Here is a 16,616-nt window from a genome sequence, read left to right as displayed (position 1 = left end):
CCATTTCCTTTAGGCAATGGAATTTGTGAAAGAAGAGATTTTAGGTCTGAATTAGACATTTTGGCAAAATTCAAACTGAGACTGAATTGGCTTGGGCCAAGGCTAATTGCAGGGCCAGCCAACAGTTCTAATCCCAACCTTGTGCGTTTTGATCATCTTACAATGGTTTCATGCTGAAAAGATTATAGAACATAAAGAGAAATTGCTGAGATTTGAATTAACAACAACTTCTTATTCAGCAAAACACTCCTCACCAATCAAAGACTCTATTATGTTACAACTTTATGGAAGAATTTAAAGGGAAAAATTTTGGGATAGGCTGGGCTAGGCTTGTTAACCCATAGCGTCAGCCACCAATCCAAAAGAATGCAAAGAAAGCTGCCATCTAACAGGACATGGAGCATGTTGGGTCCTGACACCTGACCAATAATGTTGCCTTTGTTTCTTCCAATTCAAAATTCATGCTGAAGCAACCAGGCCCCAGGGTCCCAAGTTTTCCCAATCTTCCAAGGAACGCTGTCATGGGCAGATAATGGTAGAATCACACGGTTTGATGGACGAATCAATTCAATTACAATGCGAATAAATGGTCTGGCTCCCATATCATGGAGATGGAACAAAAATCCCATTGACAAGATGATAAATACAAAAGTTGAGGGATCCATGTGCAGGTTCAAACTAGCTTTCCCATCTGAAATTTTACAAAACCTCCAGCAAAGAACACCTCCACTGCCAATGTGTCACCCCCTGTGATTCAATATGTATGAACACGTACACGGAAGTTGCCAGAAACAGTGTAAGTGTCAAGTATAAATATTTGGCTTTGGTGTTGCCAGGCAGCTTGCAGGTGGCAAGGGCATTATGTACAACAAGCTGAACAGCTGCTGTTGACAATGAGAAGCATAGAATAAGTGGGATCAGATGACTCGTATTGTCAAAATAAACTCAATGATACAAGTTGGTGGCACTCTGCATTACTGCATATGCAATCTAATGTCAGATTTTGTCATGCAAAAGTTGGTGTGGAGCAAAGCCTAGAACCAAGAAACCCAAATAAATACATCATTCAGAGCAAATGGGTGGGGCATAGCCTGAGAAGTATCCAAAGTGACAAATTGGAGCAAAATTGGCAGGCAACATGTAGATTTAAAAAAAAAATGAAAATGGAACTGGGCATCAAACCAGAAAGGACTTTGGTTCAAGGATTTTCTGGTTCAACCATCCATTCAACCTAAAAATATTCCCATTTTTTTGTGGTTTCCATTGATCAGAAGGGTCTGGTTCTGGTTGATCTTGGATCAGCTCCAATCTGGTTTTCAAAACTTGAATTTAAGACAGCTGTTCATCTAGAGAAGTATAACTATGTTCTCATGCATATGTCTTGAATAAACAAAGGCACAGAAATAAAACAAGAAACCAAAAGCTAGTGAAGAAGGCTCACATTCATCATCAAAATTGAGGGTCGAAGGAGAAAAGCCTTCTTTGTTCATCTGTCGGATTTACCAACCATCGGCAGAGCATCCAAGCTGCACCAAACACTGAAAAGAGGGAGAGGAAAGCTAGAAAACCAAAATGTGAAACATCATTTGCAATTATTGCAACTCCTAGCATTACAAACTCTGCAAGACTTGCCACTGAAACCTCTGTTACCCCAATCAAATTTGCCTTTGAAGCTGGGATCCCAGTCTGAAGAATTTGGGCTCCTATAACTTCATATGACATGTGGCCCAACCTTGATAGCACCTGCAAACGGGAGACACATGTAAACCTCGAAAAAAGGGAAAAAAAAAAGAGCATGGTTGAAGAATTTGGGCTCCCATAACTCTGCCAATGTGAGCTTGTCTTACAAGGCCAGTCCCAAGCCTGGATAAAGGAGGGCTGCATCAGGTTGGCAGGTGGCATTTAAGACTTTTTCCAAACACTAATGATCATGGATCCTGAATTGGAAACAAAGTTCAACATGGTTTAGAAATTGGTCAGTCGCAAATTTGTGCTATAGCTCAGGAAGAACACCAGACTGGCCTTAACAGGGTTGAGGTCTTTCTCCAAAGTTGAAGCTCACACGTCAGTCTCAAGATGGCCTGAACTCAAGGTATTCATATATGGGAGGAGGTTTGCTAACCAGACCATTCAACCAATAAGGCTGAAACAACAAATGAATCTTCCCCATGAAAATTTAATTTCCCAAAATGACTACATGTTCCACTCACCATCTTTTATTGATGGGCCAATTTGAGCCTCAAATACCTTTGCCACGTGGTTAGAATGAAACCACTTTTTGAGCAAGTTTAATATTAAAATACTTGTACTTTCAACAGTCAACATTACTTGCACAAAATACAAATACAAGGTGGGTTACAGTGCTGTTGTGGACTTGAGGATTAAACATGCAGCCAATCCAGAGTTGAGGTTTCCTAAACAGATCAAATGGAGACTCCTTAGGTGACCTATCATTTTTGCCACATAGAAGCAAGCCATATAAGGAAAAAGGTTTGTTAGAGAATAAGAACCTATTCAGGAACCTCACCTAACAGCTTAAGCTTTTAAATTGAATGGTTCCTTGAGATGGTATCAGAGGCTCAGAGCCTGTTTGGCCTAGTGGTCTAGTGTCCAATCATCATTACCCCCCATTATGAGTAATTACATTTCAGCACAAGGTATGGGTGGGCCTATGTTTTTCCACACTTAAAGCCCAATTGAACTAGCATATCTGCTCCCATGAGAAAAAAAAAGTTCACTAGTCAGGTCAAGTAAGAAGCTCCCCTACACAACCAAATTTCTGTCACTTGGAAGGATGATGTGGCAGATCCAAATTGTCCACCAGGTACAGAACTCTCTTGATTGGCCAGGCATGTGAAGCTTTAATTTACAATATATCTAAAAAGGATAAAATGTGGGTAATTGTAAGTGTTTTGTGTTGAAAATAAACTTATGAATAGAGGCTACCTAGACCAATATGTGGGGCACTTTTGGACTCCCAACTAAATTGCCACGTAGAAGGATTCTGGGTGGTTTAGGGAAGCTCACTAAAAGACCCAACTAGCAGACCTTTTATAAGAAATAACACATATAATTTGAGAAAGGGTTCCTCAACAGGATCAAGTACTAGGGTTCCCAACAAAACCTGTCATATTTTTGCCATATGGAGGGATGATGTAGCTCATCCTAGCATCCATCCACCAAGTAGGGGAACCACTGGTGGCCACAGGTGAAATCTTCCAGTCAATAGTCAATATCAGCCTGTGGCCCACCTATTAAGAAAACATATTAGACAAAGGAACTCTCAAAACTGAGCAAACCATCATTTGGCTACAAGACTTTAGTAATCAATGTACATAATATAACTAAATGGATGTATATTAAGTCAGGCTGTGCCAAGGTGAGCCTAAGCCTAGCCCAAACTCAGCTTTAGGGCTCGATTGTAGCCTTATCTTGTTTCAGGCTCAAGCTGGCCTAAGTGGGTCATGGCTTGGGCTCAAGAGAGACACAAGATTAATTGATGCAAACATTCAGATATAGTTTTCAGTGTTGTATAATGTTAAAGGCAATATTCAATATATTTTTCACTGTATAAGGAAAGGGTTTTTCTATGATTGGTCAAAGCCCTTCCAGTTCCGGAAACATAGATTTTTTCATAAGGAAAACATCAATAAAACTAAAATTTTGTTTTATGAATTTAAAAGGCTTGAAGATAAGCTAGAATCACTTGGAGATTCAGGAGACTGAGAAAGTTATTCAATCTAGCAATAGCAGGAGTCATAGAACCACTTGAGTAAGAGTCGAGATAATGTATTGAAATCATAAAATTGACTAATGAGTCGGTTTAGTCATGGATGGTCTTCATTAAAATCACTATTGAGCTACTCCAATTTTATCTAGTGGATTTTTGAATCATATAGCTTTATCCCAAAAATAAATCTGTTATTAGAAAAGATGCTTACAATCAAACTAAGGAAGAAAAGGAGGGTTGTCTGCTGAGAAAGAGAACCACTCCAATACACTGCAACAGCTAGAGTAAGAAGTGAAGCCTGGAATATCAACCCAGCTGCTCCAGCCTGCTATAGTGGACCCATATATTAGACAAAATTAATACAGAAGGGTGTAAGGAAACTAGTATGGTATACCAATCATTTACATATGAAACAGAACCTTTAGAATGCCCATCCATCTGACAAGGTGTGCAGATATGAAGGTTGCAGCAACGCCCATGAAAGCACATAAGCCACTGAACCCCCCAATAACAGATGGGTTTAAACCTGTTAATTCCAACAACACAAACTGAATTTAGACAGTTTGAACCATTCAATGAAGTCAGAAGAAACAAACAAAGGAGATGGTAAGAAAAGAAAAGGCAGCAATGTGGTGGAAGAGTCCCTCCTTGTCTCCAGTGTTATAGATCCACTACTCAATGGAGCACAAAAGTAATATCCATGTCAAAAATCAACCCAACTTGAAGATGGTCAATCCATGATATTCTTACTCTTAGGACAAAGTGGGGAACAGTCAAGAAGCATGCAGATAATAGATGGTTAATTTCAAAACCATCTCATCATGGGAAAAAGAAAATCCTGGTGGACAAAAAACGATTGGTCTTCCCAACGCATTCCTCACTGACAGCCCTAGATTTAACGTGTAACTGCATTGAAACTAGATATATTTTCAGAAATACAGTACAAAGATCATGAGTTAGAAAATACCACACTGTGTTAAGAATGCTGTCATTAAGCCACCTGGTGTAAGAACAATATTTAAGTAGAGAAGCACAGAGGCTAGGCTCACAGGAAGAACAGGTTGCTGCTTGTATTCTGTCCACCCACGCTTGATGGCAATCACAATTATTTCCACTAGTCATCATAGAGCTCAAATTAGAAATGAAATATGAGTCAATTCCTTGCTTCTGCAGAAAATATAACAAAATGCACCTAAATTTCTTGAATCTGGCCAAGCTCCTCCACTGCAAGATTTCCAACAAGCTTGTTGACATTTACAGCGATCAAGAACACCAGTAGATAGCTTGTTGGTTAGCCATGTAAGAAGAACCTGAAAATGGAACATATGCAAGAAGAGATAAAAGAAATTAAATTTTGATCACATGCTCATGCACCGGAATACATAAAGCACAAATCAAACTACCTGAACAGGCAAAGCACATATCATTAGGCCGGCAGCTAGCCTCAAGCAGGTAACAGGGTCATACTTGGAAAGAAGAACACCAAACAATGATGCCCCAGCTATCTGTGGCCAAGAAACATGATGATATGTCTAATCAAGGATTTTCTGACAAGGAGAAATGGTTGCAATATTTTCAAACAAGTTTCACAGTTATTGGGTTTTAATAGTAGGAAAAAAAGAAGATAAAATATATTATACACAAGAAAAGGCATATGCAATATAAAAATATATATAATGTTTGAAAAGGTAAATGACCAAAGAAAATGGTAAACACCTCACACAGGAGATCAATGCGACTGAGAATAGCATTTGCTTGTGCAAGTGCAATTGGCCTATTGGTACCTGCTAACTGTATATGCAAATGAAAACTCATAAATATAAGTAACTTACCAATCATTGGAAAATAAAAAATAAAAAAAATAGGAAAAGCATGTGCAACAAGAAACCAAATACCAAAACAACCCAATCCCGCTCCATGGTGACCCACAAGGCCAAGCCAGAAAGCCTCTCAACAGCTCCAGCTAATACTAGTATTGTGAACCAAGGTTGGATAAGCACGGATGATGCAGAGGTAGCATGAACAGTGTGAGCATGAATTACCATTACAACAGATAACAACTGAGCAGCTGCCTGACACAAAAGAGGTTACAAAAAAGCACCTGTCTATTAGAAGCCCAAATAGGAACCCATTTGAAATTCTGGATCCTAAAGGTAGGTCCAACTAAAGTGAAAGAATTACCTGGATGAAATTCAAAAAGATAAATGATGGTACTCTGGGAAAATGATCCAGAAGATTACCAACCAAAGGTCCTCCAACAAATACTGTGGACTGTTTACAACGGAACTTTGTTAGAGCTTCTTCTAAGCCTAACATTATTTAGTTTTTCTTCCATGGCCTTTTTTCCTAATCAATACTTCCACAGCCTTATTATATTTATTTTACTTTACAAGTAATCTTAAATGGGCATACCTTGGTGAAAAAACCCACAACAGCCACAGGTAAAAGGCTTGGATGTATCAATGCAATGGAAGCAGGACAAGCAAAATTCCACAGCTGCTCAATCAAACTCCTAGCTAACCAACTAGCATACATAGCTGAAAAGGTACATTTTAATAATCAGACTGTTTTATTATCTTAGAACAGATGCAGTACCATTTTGCAAATTAATAATAGTATAAGAGAATGTTAGGAGCTGGACCAATCCCATGAATAAGTGACAAACCATCATTCTCTCTAAATAGGGTTCCAACTTGGGCAGGCCTAGAATGAGCACTTGTTAAATTTTGAAGGGGCCTGATGCAAGGAACTAGGACCAATGCAGTGGAAATTCTTCAAATTGGGTATGCAATATTTACATTGATCTCTCACTAATAGAAACAAAGCGATTTATAGAACAAAAAAGTATATTCTCAAAAGTTAGTTCCTTTTAGGGTACAAGATTCTTAAATATGGCAAGTAATCTCGTAAGTTACAAAAAAAAATGTAATAAAAAACATCTTGAGGAATTAATTATGTTGGTCTATGCTGGTTGCCCAAACAACTAATTTCAACATTTCATACCTTAAACTAGAGAGGATTGGTTGGGTTGGGCCTGTGGACATACACCCTATAGGCCTGTAGATTAGTTTGTATCAATAAGTTTGGCAACCCTCTATTTCAAAAGAGGGAGTTTTAAGGTAGTAACAAGATGTATTAGTACACACACACACACAAGTGGTACTCCATTGAAAAGTGGTCTTGATCTTATTGTTTGTGCAGTTGCACATGCAGCTCGAAGGATATGGAAGACAAACTGTACTAGAAACACCTATGTAAGTTTTCCTGTTGGTATCATTGATTTCAAATTAGCAATCAAGAGTAGCTTTTTATAATCAATGTGCAAAGTTCATAAACATGATCAATTCCCCTGTGCATCAATGGATCCTGATATTCTGAATCATTTAAAGAAGATTGAGAAATATATCCTACCAAATAATCCTGCTGGATGAGCTGGGGTAGCTGCTAGAGCATTCTGCTCCTCCTCACTCAGAACCTAAAAGGTGAATGATAGGAAGCTTAGAGTCCAAAAGGTAAATAACATGGAAAATTAGGGTACATAAATTATGATGTAAAATCACTTAGTTGAAATTAATAAACATACTTGCAATGTTGTCAAGAGGTTATCTATGTAGGTATCTTCAGCCAGTAAACTCAAAGATTCAGTCCCAAGAATCTCCGATTGGACATGAACAAGTGGAAATGAGCAACCAGATGGAATAGATGACAAGTCATCTGGGATCTCTTCCTCTGTAGCAACGTGATTGAAATGCACGTCAGTATTTGTGATGGAACACCTTGAAGTGAAACTGGCTAGCCTGTAACAGAGAAAAAAAGAAAGATATGAACAGTTACATATAGTATTTTACTTAAGTGTATCTGAAGTCACACCATAGGCAAAATACTAAAAGGGTGCCTCGAATACTAGTTATTATTGACACACCCTGTGATGATAGTCTCATTGCTTCGCAGCCTGAGGTTTACAAACACCACAGAAACTCCTATTGTCTAATAAGTCCTACCTTTTCTTTCTTTCTTTTTTTTCCCCTCGTCTTCCAATAAGAGAACCATGTTAAACCCCTATTGTTATTATTTTCTTGGATTTATCATATAATTTAGCTTGATTCTCTCTGCAAATAAACCAACACAATAATGTACGAAGGACACTTGAAAACATAATATGCAAATCAATCTGCTGAAGCAGAAACTGTTTTTTCTTTTTTGGTCTTCTTTTCCATATAATTAACTACTACAAGAAGCGGACTGCACTACCAACAAGAAATCGAGAAGCGGAAGAGGACTGCACTACAAAGCTTTCGAAAAATCAGAAATCGAGATAGAATATCAGAGGACTGCATTACCTACAAGAAGCGAAAGAGCTATTCAGCCATTGGCGAGAAGCGATGCGACGGCGAATCCGAGAAGATTTCCTCGCATAAGAAACTCGACGAAGAGAAACAGTGACGAGAGACGAAGACGGTGATTGAGAAAGGATAACCAACCCCATTGCTGCTTCAAGTAGCTCGTCTTGAAGGACCGCTTCTGTTCTCCCCAACTCATGCAGTCTTCCAGCAGATAAAATAAACAACACAAGAACACGAGTAGTTCACCGGTTCATGGAAATTTTAGAAAAAAATAATAATAATAAAATAAAAATTAAAAAAAAAAAAAAAGTTCAAGGATCTCATTGGCGCTGAGGATGTTTAATTGTTTATCAATCATGGTGTCTGAGAATCTGAAAGTTACCTCTGTTCACGTAACCATATATCTTTCTGGTTTCTGATTTCTGAATTTTTTTTTTTTTTTTTTTTATTCGTTCCCCCGTTCCCTCTGTTCCTTACTCCTTATCCGATAATCTCTGTTTTCAGCTGGCCTGGAGGCAGATGAGTCGATGCTTCTCTGTTTCTGCGGTTGAGTTGAGAGTGTACTATTCACTGTTTAAATATGTGATGCCGTATGCGAGTAAGTGTAGGACCCACTAAATAAGAAATCCACGTCAGCGGGCAAGATGAGGTATAGTGGGGTCCACTTCTGCACGCGGAAGAATCAGGTTTGAGATCGCTGTCTGAAACTAAACATTTAAACCATATAAAATTTCTCCGCAAAATGCAAGTTCGACAAACGCGAGGGCGAGACGCACTCTATCGGATCACAACCGTCCATATAATTATGGCGAAATTGATATAATGATTAGGTTAGGTTTATGTAAGTACGGTAGTACCGCGAGTATCTTATAGTCTCTTGTTAACGAACACGTCGTCCAATTTGGATCCAATAACATTTGTCTGGCTGGAATTTAGGGTCCATTTGATTTTTGGATGGAATATTATTAAATTAATAATAAAATATTAATATAATATAATTAAATAAAATCAAAATATTATAATAAAACATTGATAATTAAGTAATAAAAGATTATGAAAATAAGCATAAGATAATAATAATAAAATCATAGTATATTAATAATTAAAATGATAATAAAATATTCACAAAATAATGCTAGAATAAAATATTAATAAATTCAAAATAAAAATCAAAAGACATTAAAGTGATAATAAAATACTTACATATTATTCATTAAATAATAATAAATTAATTTTGAAATAATAAACAAACATAACAGAATATTAATAATCTAATAAGAGAATAGAATAAGAAAAATATTATTAAGTAATAATATATAACGATAAATTAATAAAGTGCTCATGAATTAATTATAAATACTAAGATACTAATTATTAAATATTAATAACAAAGTAATTATTATTTTACTTTGATATTCAATTAATTGGTTTCATATAAATGCACGAGATGCATTCAAATAAGGATAAGCCACCGAGCCGGTAGTCATCTTCCACCGAGACTAGGACTCCTTGTAAGTACGAAAATTCTCCGATACAACATTCTCAAAAAAAAAAAAAAAAAACTGCAAAATACAACACTATCTAGTTCTAGCTCCTTGCTTCCTTGTTTTTTTCGTCTCGGTCCAATGACAGTTGTTCACTAATTTAAGCATCAAAGAACTCACACCAGGGACATACTTTGGAACTCTACCCTTTTGCATGTTTTCAAAAAGTAGATTAGTTCAACCACTTGCCTAGGTTCATCCTCTCACTACCAAAAAAAAATGTATATGTGTAATGTTAGACAAACGTCACCAAAGATGGCACAAATGACGTTTGCTCCCTTGTCACCAAATGTAGTGTCGACAAAAGCTTTCATGATGTTTATTTTAGTTATTGTGATGTTCTCATACGTTACTAAAAGTTTTCAAGAGTCACTCATGCGCAATTTTCGTGACATTTATTTGTTTATTTTCATGGCGTTTTCTGAAATGTCACAAAAACCTGTTTCGATGATATTTGTTTAACGTCACCAAAAACCTTGGTGGTTGGAAACACCTCCACCTGTTTGTCATTACCTAGTATAGAGCTTATAGTAACATGTTTTTAAATCAATTATATACATTCATTTTCAACAAAAATATTATATCCATTCATTAAATCACACGTAATAACCATTCAAAATAAAAGATCATCAATATCATTAAAATTTGAAATCTAATATTAAATAAAAGGTAATATATTTTAGTCCAAATGAAATTAAAATATTACAAAAAAAAAAAGGAAAATAGAACACTCATCAAAAGTTTCTTTCCCTTGCCAAAAGGATTACCCAAAAAAAAGGAAAATAAAACACTCATCAAAATAGTGTATTTTCCCTTTCCCTTGCCCTTCCCCTTCTCCCCTCTTTTATAGACACTTGAGATGGCTTTCTTCTAGGCTCTTGCATCTGTTACAAACACAAAGAAATACAAAATTATTTTCCCACTAAAAGATGTGAGTAAATGAAAAGTAAATCAAACTTGTGATATGTTAGTGGATTTGGTGATGGTACTTCTGGAGTGGGATGAGAATTATCTCCACTATGAACTGGAGAGGTTGCTAACTCATGTATCTGCACATAAAAGACAAAGTTAAGAAAATGCATTATTATTTTCATGCTAAAATATGTAAGTAATGAGAAATAAAACCCAACTTGTAATAACTTACTGGATTTGGCAATGTTACTTCATGAGTGAGGTGGAATTTATTTCCACCCTGAACTGGAATATTTGCCGATCCATGGCTCTACACCTAGAAGCAGTAAAAAATATAAGTATTTTTCATAAACTGAACAGAGAATAAGAAAGTTGAAAATATCATGAAATTATTTGGTGACTGATGCTAGAAATATTGATCTTTAATGGCAATCAATTAAAACTACCGCTAAAGACCAAGCGACTACCGCTACATAAGTGACACAAACTATGTAGGTTTTCCACTTTTCCTATGTGCCTCTTCCTCTTCACGTTTCTTCTTCCCGCCCTCTCTCTCTCTCTCTCACACACACACACACATTAGTAAATCTCTCCCTCACTCTCACTCGCTCTCTATCTCTATCTTTCTCTCTCACACAGTCGCATTTGACAAGTAAATCACTCTCTCTTGCGGTTTCTCCCACAATTGCACACCAGCGGCATTTGATTCACAAGTAAATCGGTCTCTCTCTCTCTCTATTTTTGTATTCAATATGAGCCCATGGTGATGATTACTGCTAAATTCTCCGCACTAGAAGTGGCTTTGCATTTAGGACCACAAAAGGCGGTTCAACTTCGTATTTGCTTTTGTTAAGTTTGATCTTTTGCTATACAACTATGTTATTTATTTTTATTTTTTTCCTTTTGGTTGGTAAAATAATTGATTAAAAAGTGGGAGAACTCAAGGTTTCAGATCAAACAAAAGAGACCAAAGAAAAAGAATGGTTTTACGTAGGAGGAATTGTAGGAGTGATTAACAACCTAGAAGTAGAATATACCTTTAGCTAAGCTAGCTACATTTTATGAACATTATTTTCTAAGACTGGTCTAACTTGAGAGCAAGTCAAAACATCATGTGGATCTGATTGGGTTTGTGGAAGGAAAATGGATAAGAATACTTGGTTCTTATTAGCATAAATTTAGATAATGTTAATTTTCTTACAAAAATATATTTTCACATGTTTTGATGGACTGTTATGTATATCTTAGGAATTGGGAGGTAGAACTGTTGTCATTCTAGTAATTACTAGTTAAACAATTTCCTATATTTAATGTTTGGATAGAAAGAATACATGAGGTCAATGGGAATCAAACTCCCATTGACCAACTTTCCCCCCTCTCAAAATCAAAAAAAAAAAAAAAAAAAGAACACCCCCTTAGTATAAAAACACTTTCTTACCAAACACCTACAAAATTTAACTAGGGTCAGGACAGTTTACCAAGACCAGAAATGAATTCTATTTATACTTACAAGTGCTTGTGTAGATACTCCAAGATGGGTTGGACTAAGACTGAAAAACTAAAGTCGGTTTCAATCCCATATCTTGGCTCTCTCTCTCTAAGTAAATATCCTTTACTTCTACTTTTCTCACACTTCCATTCAATCTATGACAGGTGCCCCCTTACACTTTACTGCATTGTTGGATTATCTGATGTCTTTTTCATTCACATATGAGAAAAGAGACTAAAACTCTCCATGAGCCTCTAACTGGTAATTCATGATTGGGTTTCCACTTTCACAAGTTTCAACAGGGGTTTCATCATTGTTCATGACAAAGGGCCTTAGCCCAGTAGCAAAGATGTGGAGTAAGGATGCCAATGATGTGGTCCCAATGGTTATCTTTCTTACCCAAAGATGTCCCTATAGGGACGGACTTGTTTGGGGTAACAATACTGCACCAATCCTAATAAATCATGTCCTAATTAACTAGTTAGAGAAAGCATGACTACTTCTAAGTCTTTAACCTATTGGTCTGCACAACCCCAACGAGCTCAATTGGAAGGGCTCTTGTCTATATATGTATAATGCAGTTGTCCTCATCATATTTCTCATATTGCTTTTCAACCCCTTTACAATTTTGTGCTTTTTTTTAAATAAAAAAAATTGAATATGATCTATTTAAACTCACCCACAACCAATTCTGTTAAGAAATTGGATACAACATAAACTTTTTAACACCAGCCCCTGCATCACACTAGTCTCTTTATGTTCTGTTTAACAGCCCCAAGTTGGCCAAGCTAAATGGGTCAAATTCTCCTTTCAAGATCACAGCAGACCTCTCTCTTAAATCTCAGTGAAATTTTGCTTTTGTGCTCAGGTCCCCTTCCAAATCCAAATTAATGCTGCCTTCGGATATGATAGACCTACTAGATTTTGACAGGGTAGTCATCTATCTTATTTGGATGCTATGTTGAACATTAGAAAGTTCAGAGCTTGGCTTTAGCATGCATTCTTTGGGAGTGATTTAGATATTTTCTTTGTGACAAGTGATTCCAGAGGATCAAGAATGGGTTTGAGGAGTCTGTTGGACAATGGCTAAAATGGTTGAACTGAATAACTAATTACTTTGTCATTTAGTGGATAAAATAATTAAATAATAGAATATTCAAGGGTATTGTAACCAACCCAACTTCAATTTTCAGGAGTTAACAGTCTCCTTAAAATCTTTTTCACTGAAAAACAAAACAGTAACTCATTAAATTTGGCCATGTCAACTGTTTTCAAAAGGACCTCTAAGTCAAGGAATTCAACAAATGGCTTGTGAAGCTCATAATCTTAGGTTGAACTAAATGTTACCTGAACTGAATGTTAAGGGGGGATGGGAATAGGGATTCCATATTGTTGAGAGGCTTGTTGTAGCAAGGCATGCATCTGTGACATCTTGGCATCCATAGCATCTATGTTGGCCCGCATCACGCTCCCATCTTTGCATCTTTGCTGCATTAAATAGGCTTTGTTGAATATCATCCAACATGTCCTTCACTTTCTCAACCAGATTGGCCGTTGGTATGTCAACTTTTGCTGAATTGTCACAGCGAATAGTATGCACCTGATTATTAGCCAAATCCTTTGGTCCAATTTCAATTCTTAGAGGAACACCTTTCATTTCCCAATGCGAGTACTTCCAACCAGGTGAGTAATTGTCCCTAAAATCTGCCTCAGCTCAAAAACCAACTTCACTTAAGGTATTCACAGTTGCAGAGCAGGCATCAAATAGAGCTTGTGTATCAGCATCTTTGTAAGGAACAGGAGCCACAATAACTTGTAGGGATGCTACTTTAGGTGGCAGTACCAGTCTTCATATATCCTTCTGTACAACTCCAAAATCTCAAGAACCTCTCCATCAACTTCATCCTTGGTTGCAAAAGTTGTATGCCCTTCTTGCCAAAGAAACTCATGACTCCTTATGAATGGGGTAGGATGGCTGAACTCCCATCTAACAACATTGCACCATTGGTTAAGCTTCAAAGGCAAATCATAGTGTCCTCTAATCCACTTGGAATAAAATGGATACATAATAGTCTCACTTGTTGGACGAATTTCTTTATGGACATCCAGATCAGTACTTCTAGACTTTGTAACTCAAGCAAACTCTAGAGAAAAACCTTCTATGTGATCTTTTTCACGTTGCAGAACACCATGAGATACAAAAGAGGGAAATAGCAATTTTTATTTTCATCTTCCTTATTTCAATATCAAAGAAGAAGGTTTGCATAGTTTCCCAAATTGACAGCCCACGACCTTAGAATGTAACAACCAAAAATGTCATAGGATCCAACGTTTCACCGCTAACAACAAACTCATAATTCAACCTCATCCTGCTCTGAATTTCATTGTTTAGTAAGTCATGGTCGTTTATGTAATGGCCTAAGTCTAAGTGTAACTTTGTTCATTTCACTACTAGGATCACAACCTTGAAATTGGTGTTTCAGAAGTATACAAAAAAAAAAAAAAAACATCAAAATTCATAAGCTAGCAATCAAAATAACTAAGAGAAAAGAGAGAAGTAAGGATGTGACTAGTCCACTTTGCTCCCTTCCAGTTGTTGGGTTCACAAAAGGAGGTTGTTCCACATTATATGAAAGAGAATGGAGGTAGCATGAGGCTGGAATGCATATCATAATTAGAAAATAGAACCAGGTCCAGAATTAATGTCCAGGTCAGATTTGCACTGCAGCCTTGGGATCTTTCTCCCTTGATTGCAGTGAAATTTTATTTGCACTAGTACAAAACTACAAATACATGGGAGTGCAAATGAAAAGAATGCAAATTCTGGTTTAATTATGGTTTGGTTTTTGCTTTATTCTGCTTTTGGTCTTATTTTACTTCATTTGTACTTTAATCAAACAAAATAAGGTAAATTTTGAATTAAAAAATAATAATAATTCAGAATTTGCACTACCATAGTTTTATAAAACAATATATTTTGTAGGAGTTATTGCATATATCAAAGGAGAATCATAAATAGTAGGATATATCATATGTAAATAAAACAAGGTTCAAGGTATGCTACAAAGCAAAACGATAGATTTCAGGTCTGAAATTTTTTACTCATAGTAACAAATTCATGGTGGAATCACATGAAAAATTTTAGAGTTGATTGCTCAATTAAATAATAGAATATATCATATGCAAACAAAGCAAGGTTCAGGCCATTCCTTTTTATGGACAAAATTCAAGAAACAAGGACTAAGAGAGCTGAAATGAGCTGAAATTTGGCTCAAGCCCATTTTAGCTAAATGGGCTGAAATTCACTCTTGGGATGATGGACTTATATCACTGATATTTCTGATAGGATTCAAGAAGAAGCATTTCACATGAGGAATGCTTTTTAAACAAGTGGATTGGTGTCAGTTGGAAGTTGGGAAAGTAAATTTGGAGCAATTGAGGTTTGAATTCATTCTAGTCTAACCACGAATGAATGGAGTTCAGATCTGTTGACCTCAACATATTGCTAGCCATGTTCGTCCAGCTGCCTATAAGGAATATTGGTTGTACTTTATATCACTGATATTTCCGATGTGCGGCTTGGTGAATATGGCCAGCAATGTTTTGTGGTCAGCAGATCCATACTCAAAAGAATGAGAGATGAAAGTACTTTTTATTAAAAATGCGGTGAACTTGGAAGGCTAGTGTTTTTATCTAGAGAATCATGATTATATAAACCTATTGCTTATGGAATTAAGAAAAACAATATTTTATAAGCCTTGTAACCATTTTGAAAGAAACAGGAGATGTAAGAAAAACTCTAATACACCAACATCATCATCATCATATTGTTATTTGTTTATTCATCAATTCTTCTATGGGACGTCCACAAAGCTAGCAAGTAGCAAAAAGATTTTGTTTGTGCTTGAGAGCCCAAAAATTTGATAATTAATATACAGAATTCTTATATAATTAAAAGAAAAAGGTATGGGTTTATACTTGATGTTGAAAGAGTTGAATGGAATCTTGGCTAAACCTTTATGTTTGATCCACCAAATCTTCAGTGCACTTCCAATAGTGGCAATCAACAATCCCAAGTAAGCCACCATCTCATTGAACAAATTCACCATTATAGAGGCTTAGTTTGGAAGGAGTACAAATATAAATGTGTAAAGTGCAAAACATTGTATTTTGTATGTATTTGTATTTGTACTCCTTCCAAACTAAGCTAGAGCACCGAGATAGGTGTGATGTCAATGTTACTACATGGAATGAATGGAGTAAGGCAGAATTCAATTACTTGTGGTTTAAATCATGAGGTGTTAAGGGCCAGCTCTTTGGAGAATTCAACAGATTAGTGTACTTTGTTTAATCTTGAACTTCTGATTAGCAAATGGCAACCCTCTTTTTCTTTTTGGTCTCACGGGACTTGGTTTTAGGCTTTAGACACAACTACTGGGTTAAATATAAAATGAACAGTGTTCGTGGATGGGGAATATCAGTTATTTATGCAGATTGGCGTAAAAAAAGAAGGTGTTTGTACAGATTGAAGATTAGTGCTTTTCTGGTTATTTATGTTTATACAGATTGAAGATTAGCGTAAAAAACAAGTTGCAGTT

At 36.3% G+C, this 16,616-nt stretch overlaps 1 protein-coding gene and 1 pseudogene across 5 annotated transcripts; both read right to left on the bottom strand.

Moving 5' to 3' along the window:
• Positions 1-192: 192 nt before the first annotated feature.
• LOC148861274 (solute carrier family 40 member 3, chloroplastic-like) lies at positions 193-8,618 on the bottom strand. Of its 5 annotated transcripts, none has more exons than XR_016112224.1 (16): positions 8,456-8,618; positions 8,071-8,274; positions 7,314-7,527; positions 7,142-7,205; positions 6,143-6,267; positions 5,912-6,001; positions 5,626-5,802; positions 5,447-5,521; positions 5,134-5,235; positions 4,923-5,040; positions 4,698-4,844; positions 4,150-4,256; positions 3,942-4,055; positions 1,651-1,743; positions 1,442-1,538; positions 193-884 (listed from the first exon to the last, which is right to left on the bottom strand). XR_016112224.1 is itself a non-coding variant. In XM_088982112.1 (15 exons), exons 2-14 carry the CDS (start codon positions 8,214-8,216, stop codon positions 1,450-1,452), a joined length of 1,773 nt encoding a protein of 590 aa, XP_088838238.1. In that variant the 5' UTR covers positions 8,217-8,274; positions 8,456-8,618; the 3' UTR covers positions 193-884; positions 1,442-1,449. The 5 variants fall into 5 exon arrangements, 3 of the variants coding, with proteins under 3 accessions (XP_088838238.1, XP_088838240.1, XP_088838241.1); XR_016112225.1 differs by having other exon boundaries at positions 193-881; XM_088982112.1 differs by having other exon boundaries at positions 1,442-1,743.
• A 5,224-nt stretch (positions 8,619-13,842) lies between these two features.
• LOC148861273 (proline--tRNA ligase, cytoplasmic pseudogene) lies at positions 13,843-14,339 on the bottom strand (annotated as a pseudogene).
• Between the last annotated feature and the right edge of the window lie 2,277 nt (positions 14,340-16,616).

The sequence above is a fragment of the Nelumbo lutea genome, chromosome 4, assembly GCF_056320005.1.
Source record: "Nelumbo lutea isolate HS-2025 chromosome 4, American lotus-T2T, whole genome shotgun sequence".
In the NCBI taxonomy this organism is placed as follows: Eukaryota; Viridiplantae; Streptophyta; class Magnoliopsida; order Proteales; family Nelumbonaceae; genus Nelumbo; species Nelumbo lutea.
Note: the sequence above shows the minus strand (reverse complement) of the source record. Positions and strands in the feature narration are given on the sequence as shown.

Excerpts from the sequence above, each read along its gene's own strand:
- LOC148861274 (XM_088982112.1), bottom strand. The coding sequence starts at position 8,216 with ATGGGGTTGGTTATCCTTTCTCAATCACCGTCTTCGTCTCTCGTCACT. Across the intron at positions 4,056-4,149 it reads GATGGATGGGCATTCTAAAG|GCTGGAGCAGCTGGGTTGAT; the intron begins GTTCTGTTTCAT and ends CCACTATAGCAG. Across the intron at positions 1,744-3,941 it reads TTTTCTTCCTTAGTTTGATT|GTGCTATCAAGGTTGGGCCA; the intron begins GTAAGCATCTTT and ends TCCCGTTTGCAG.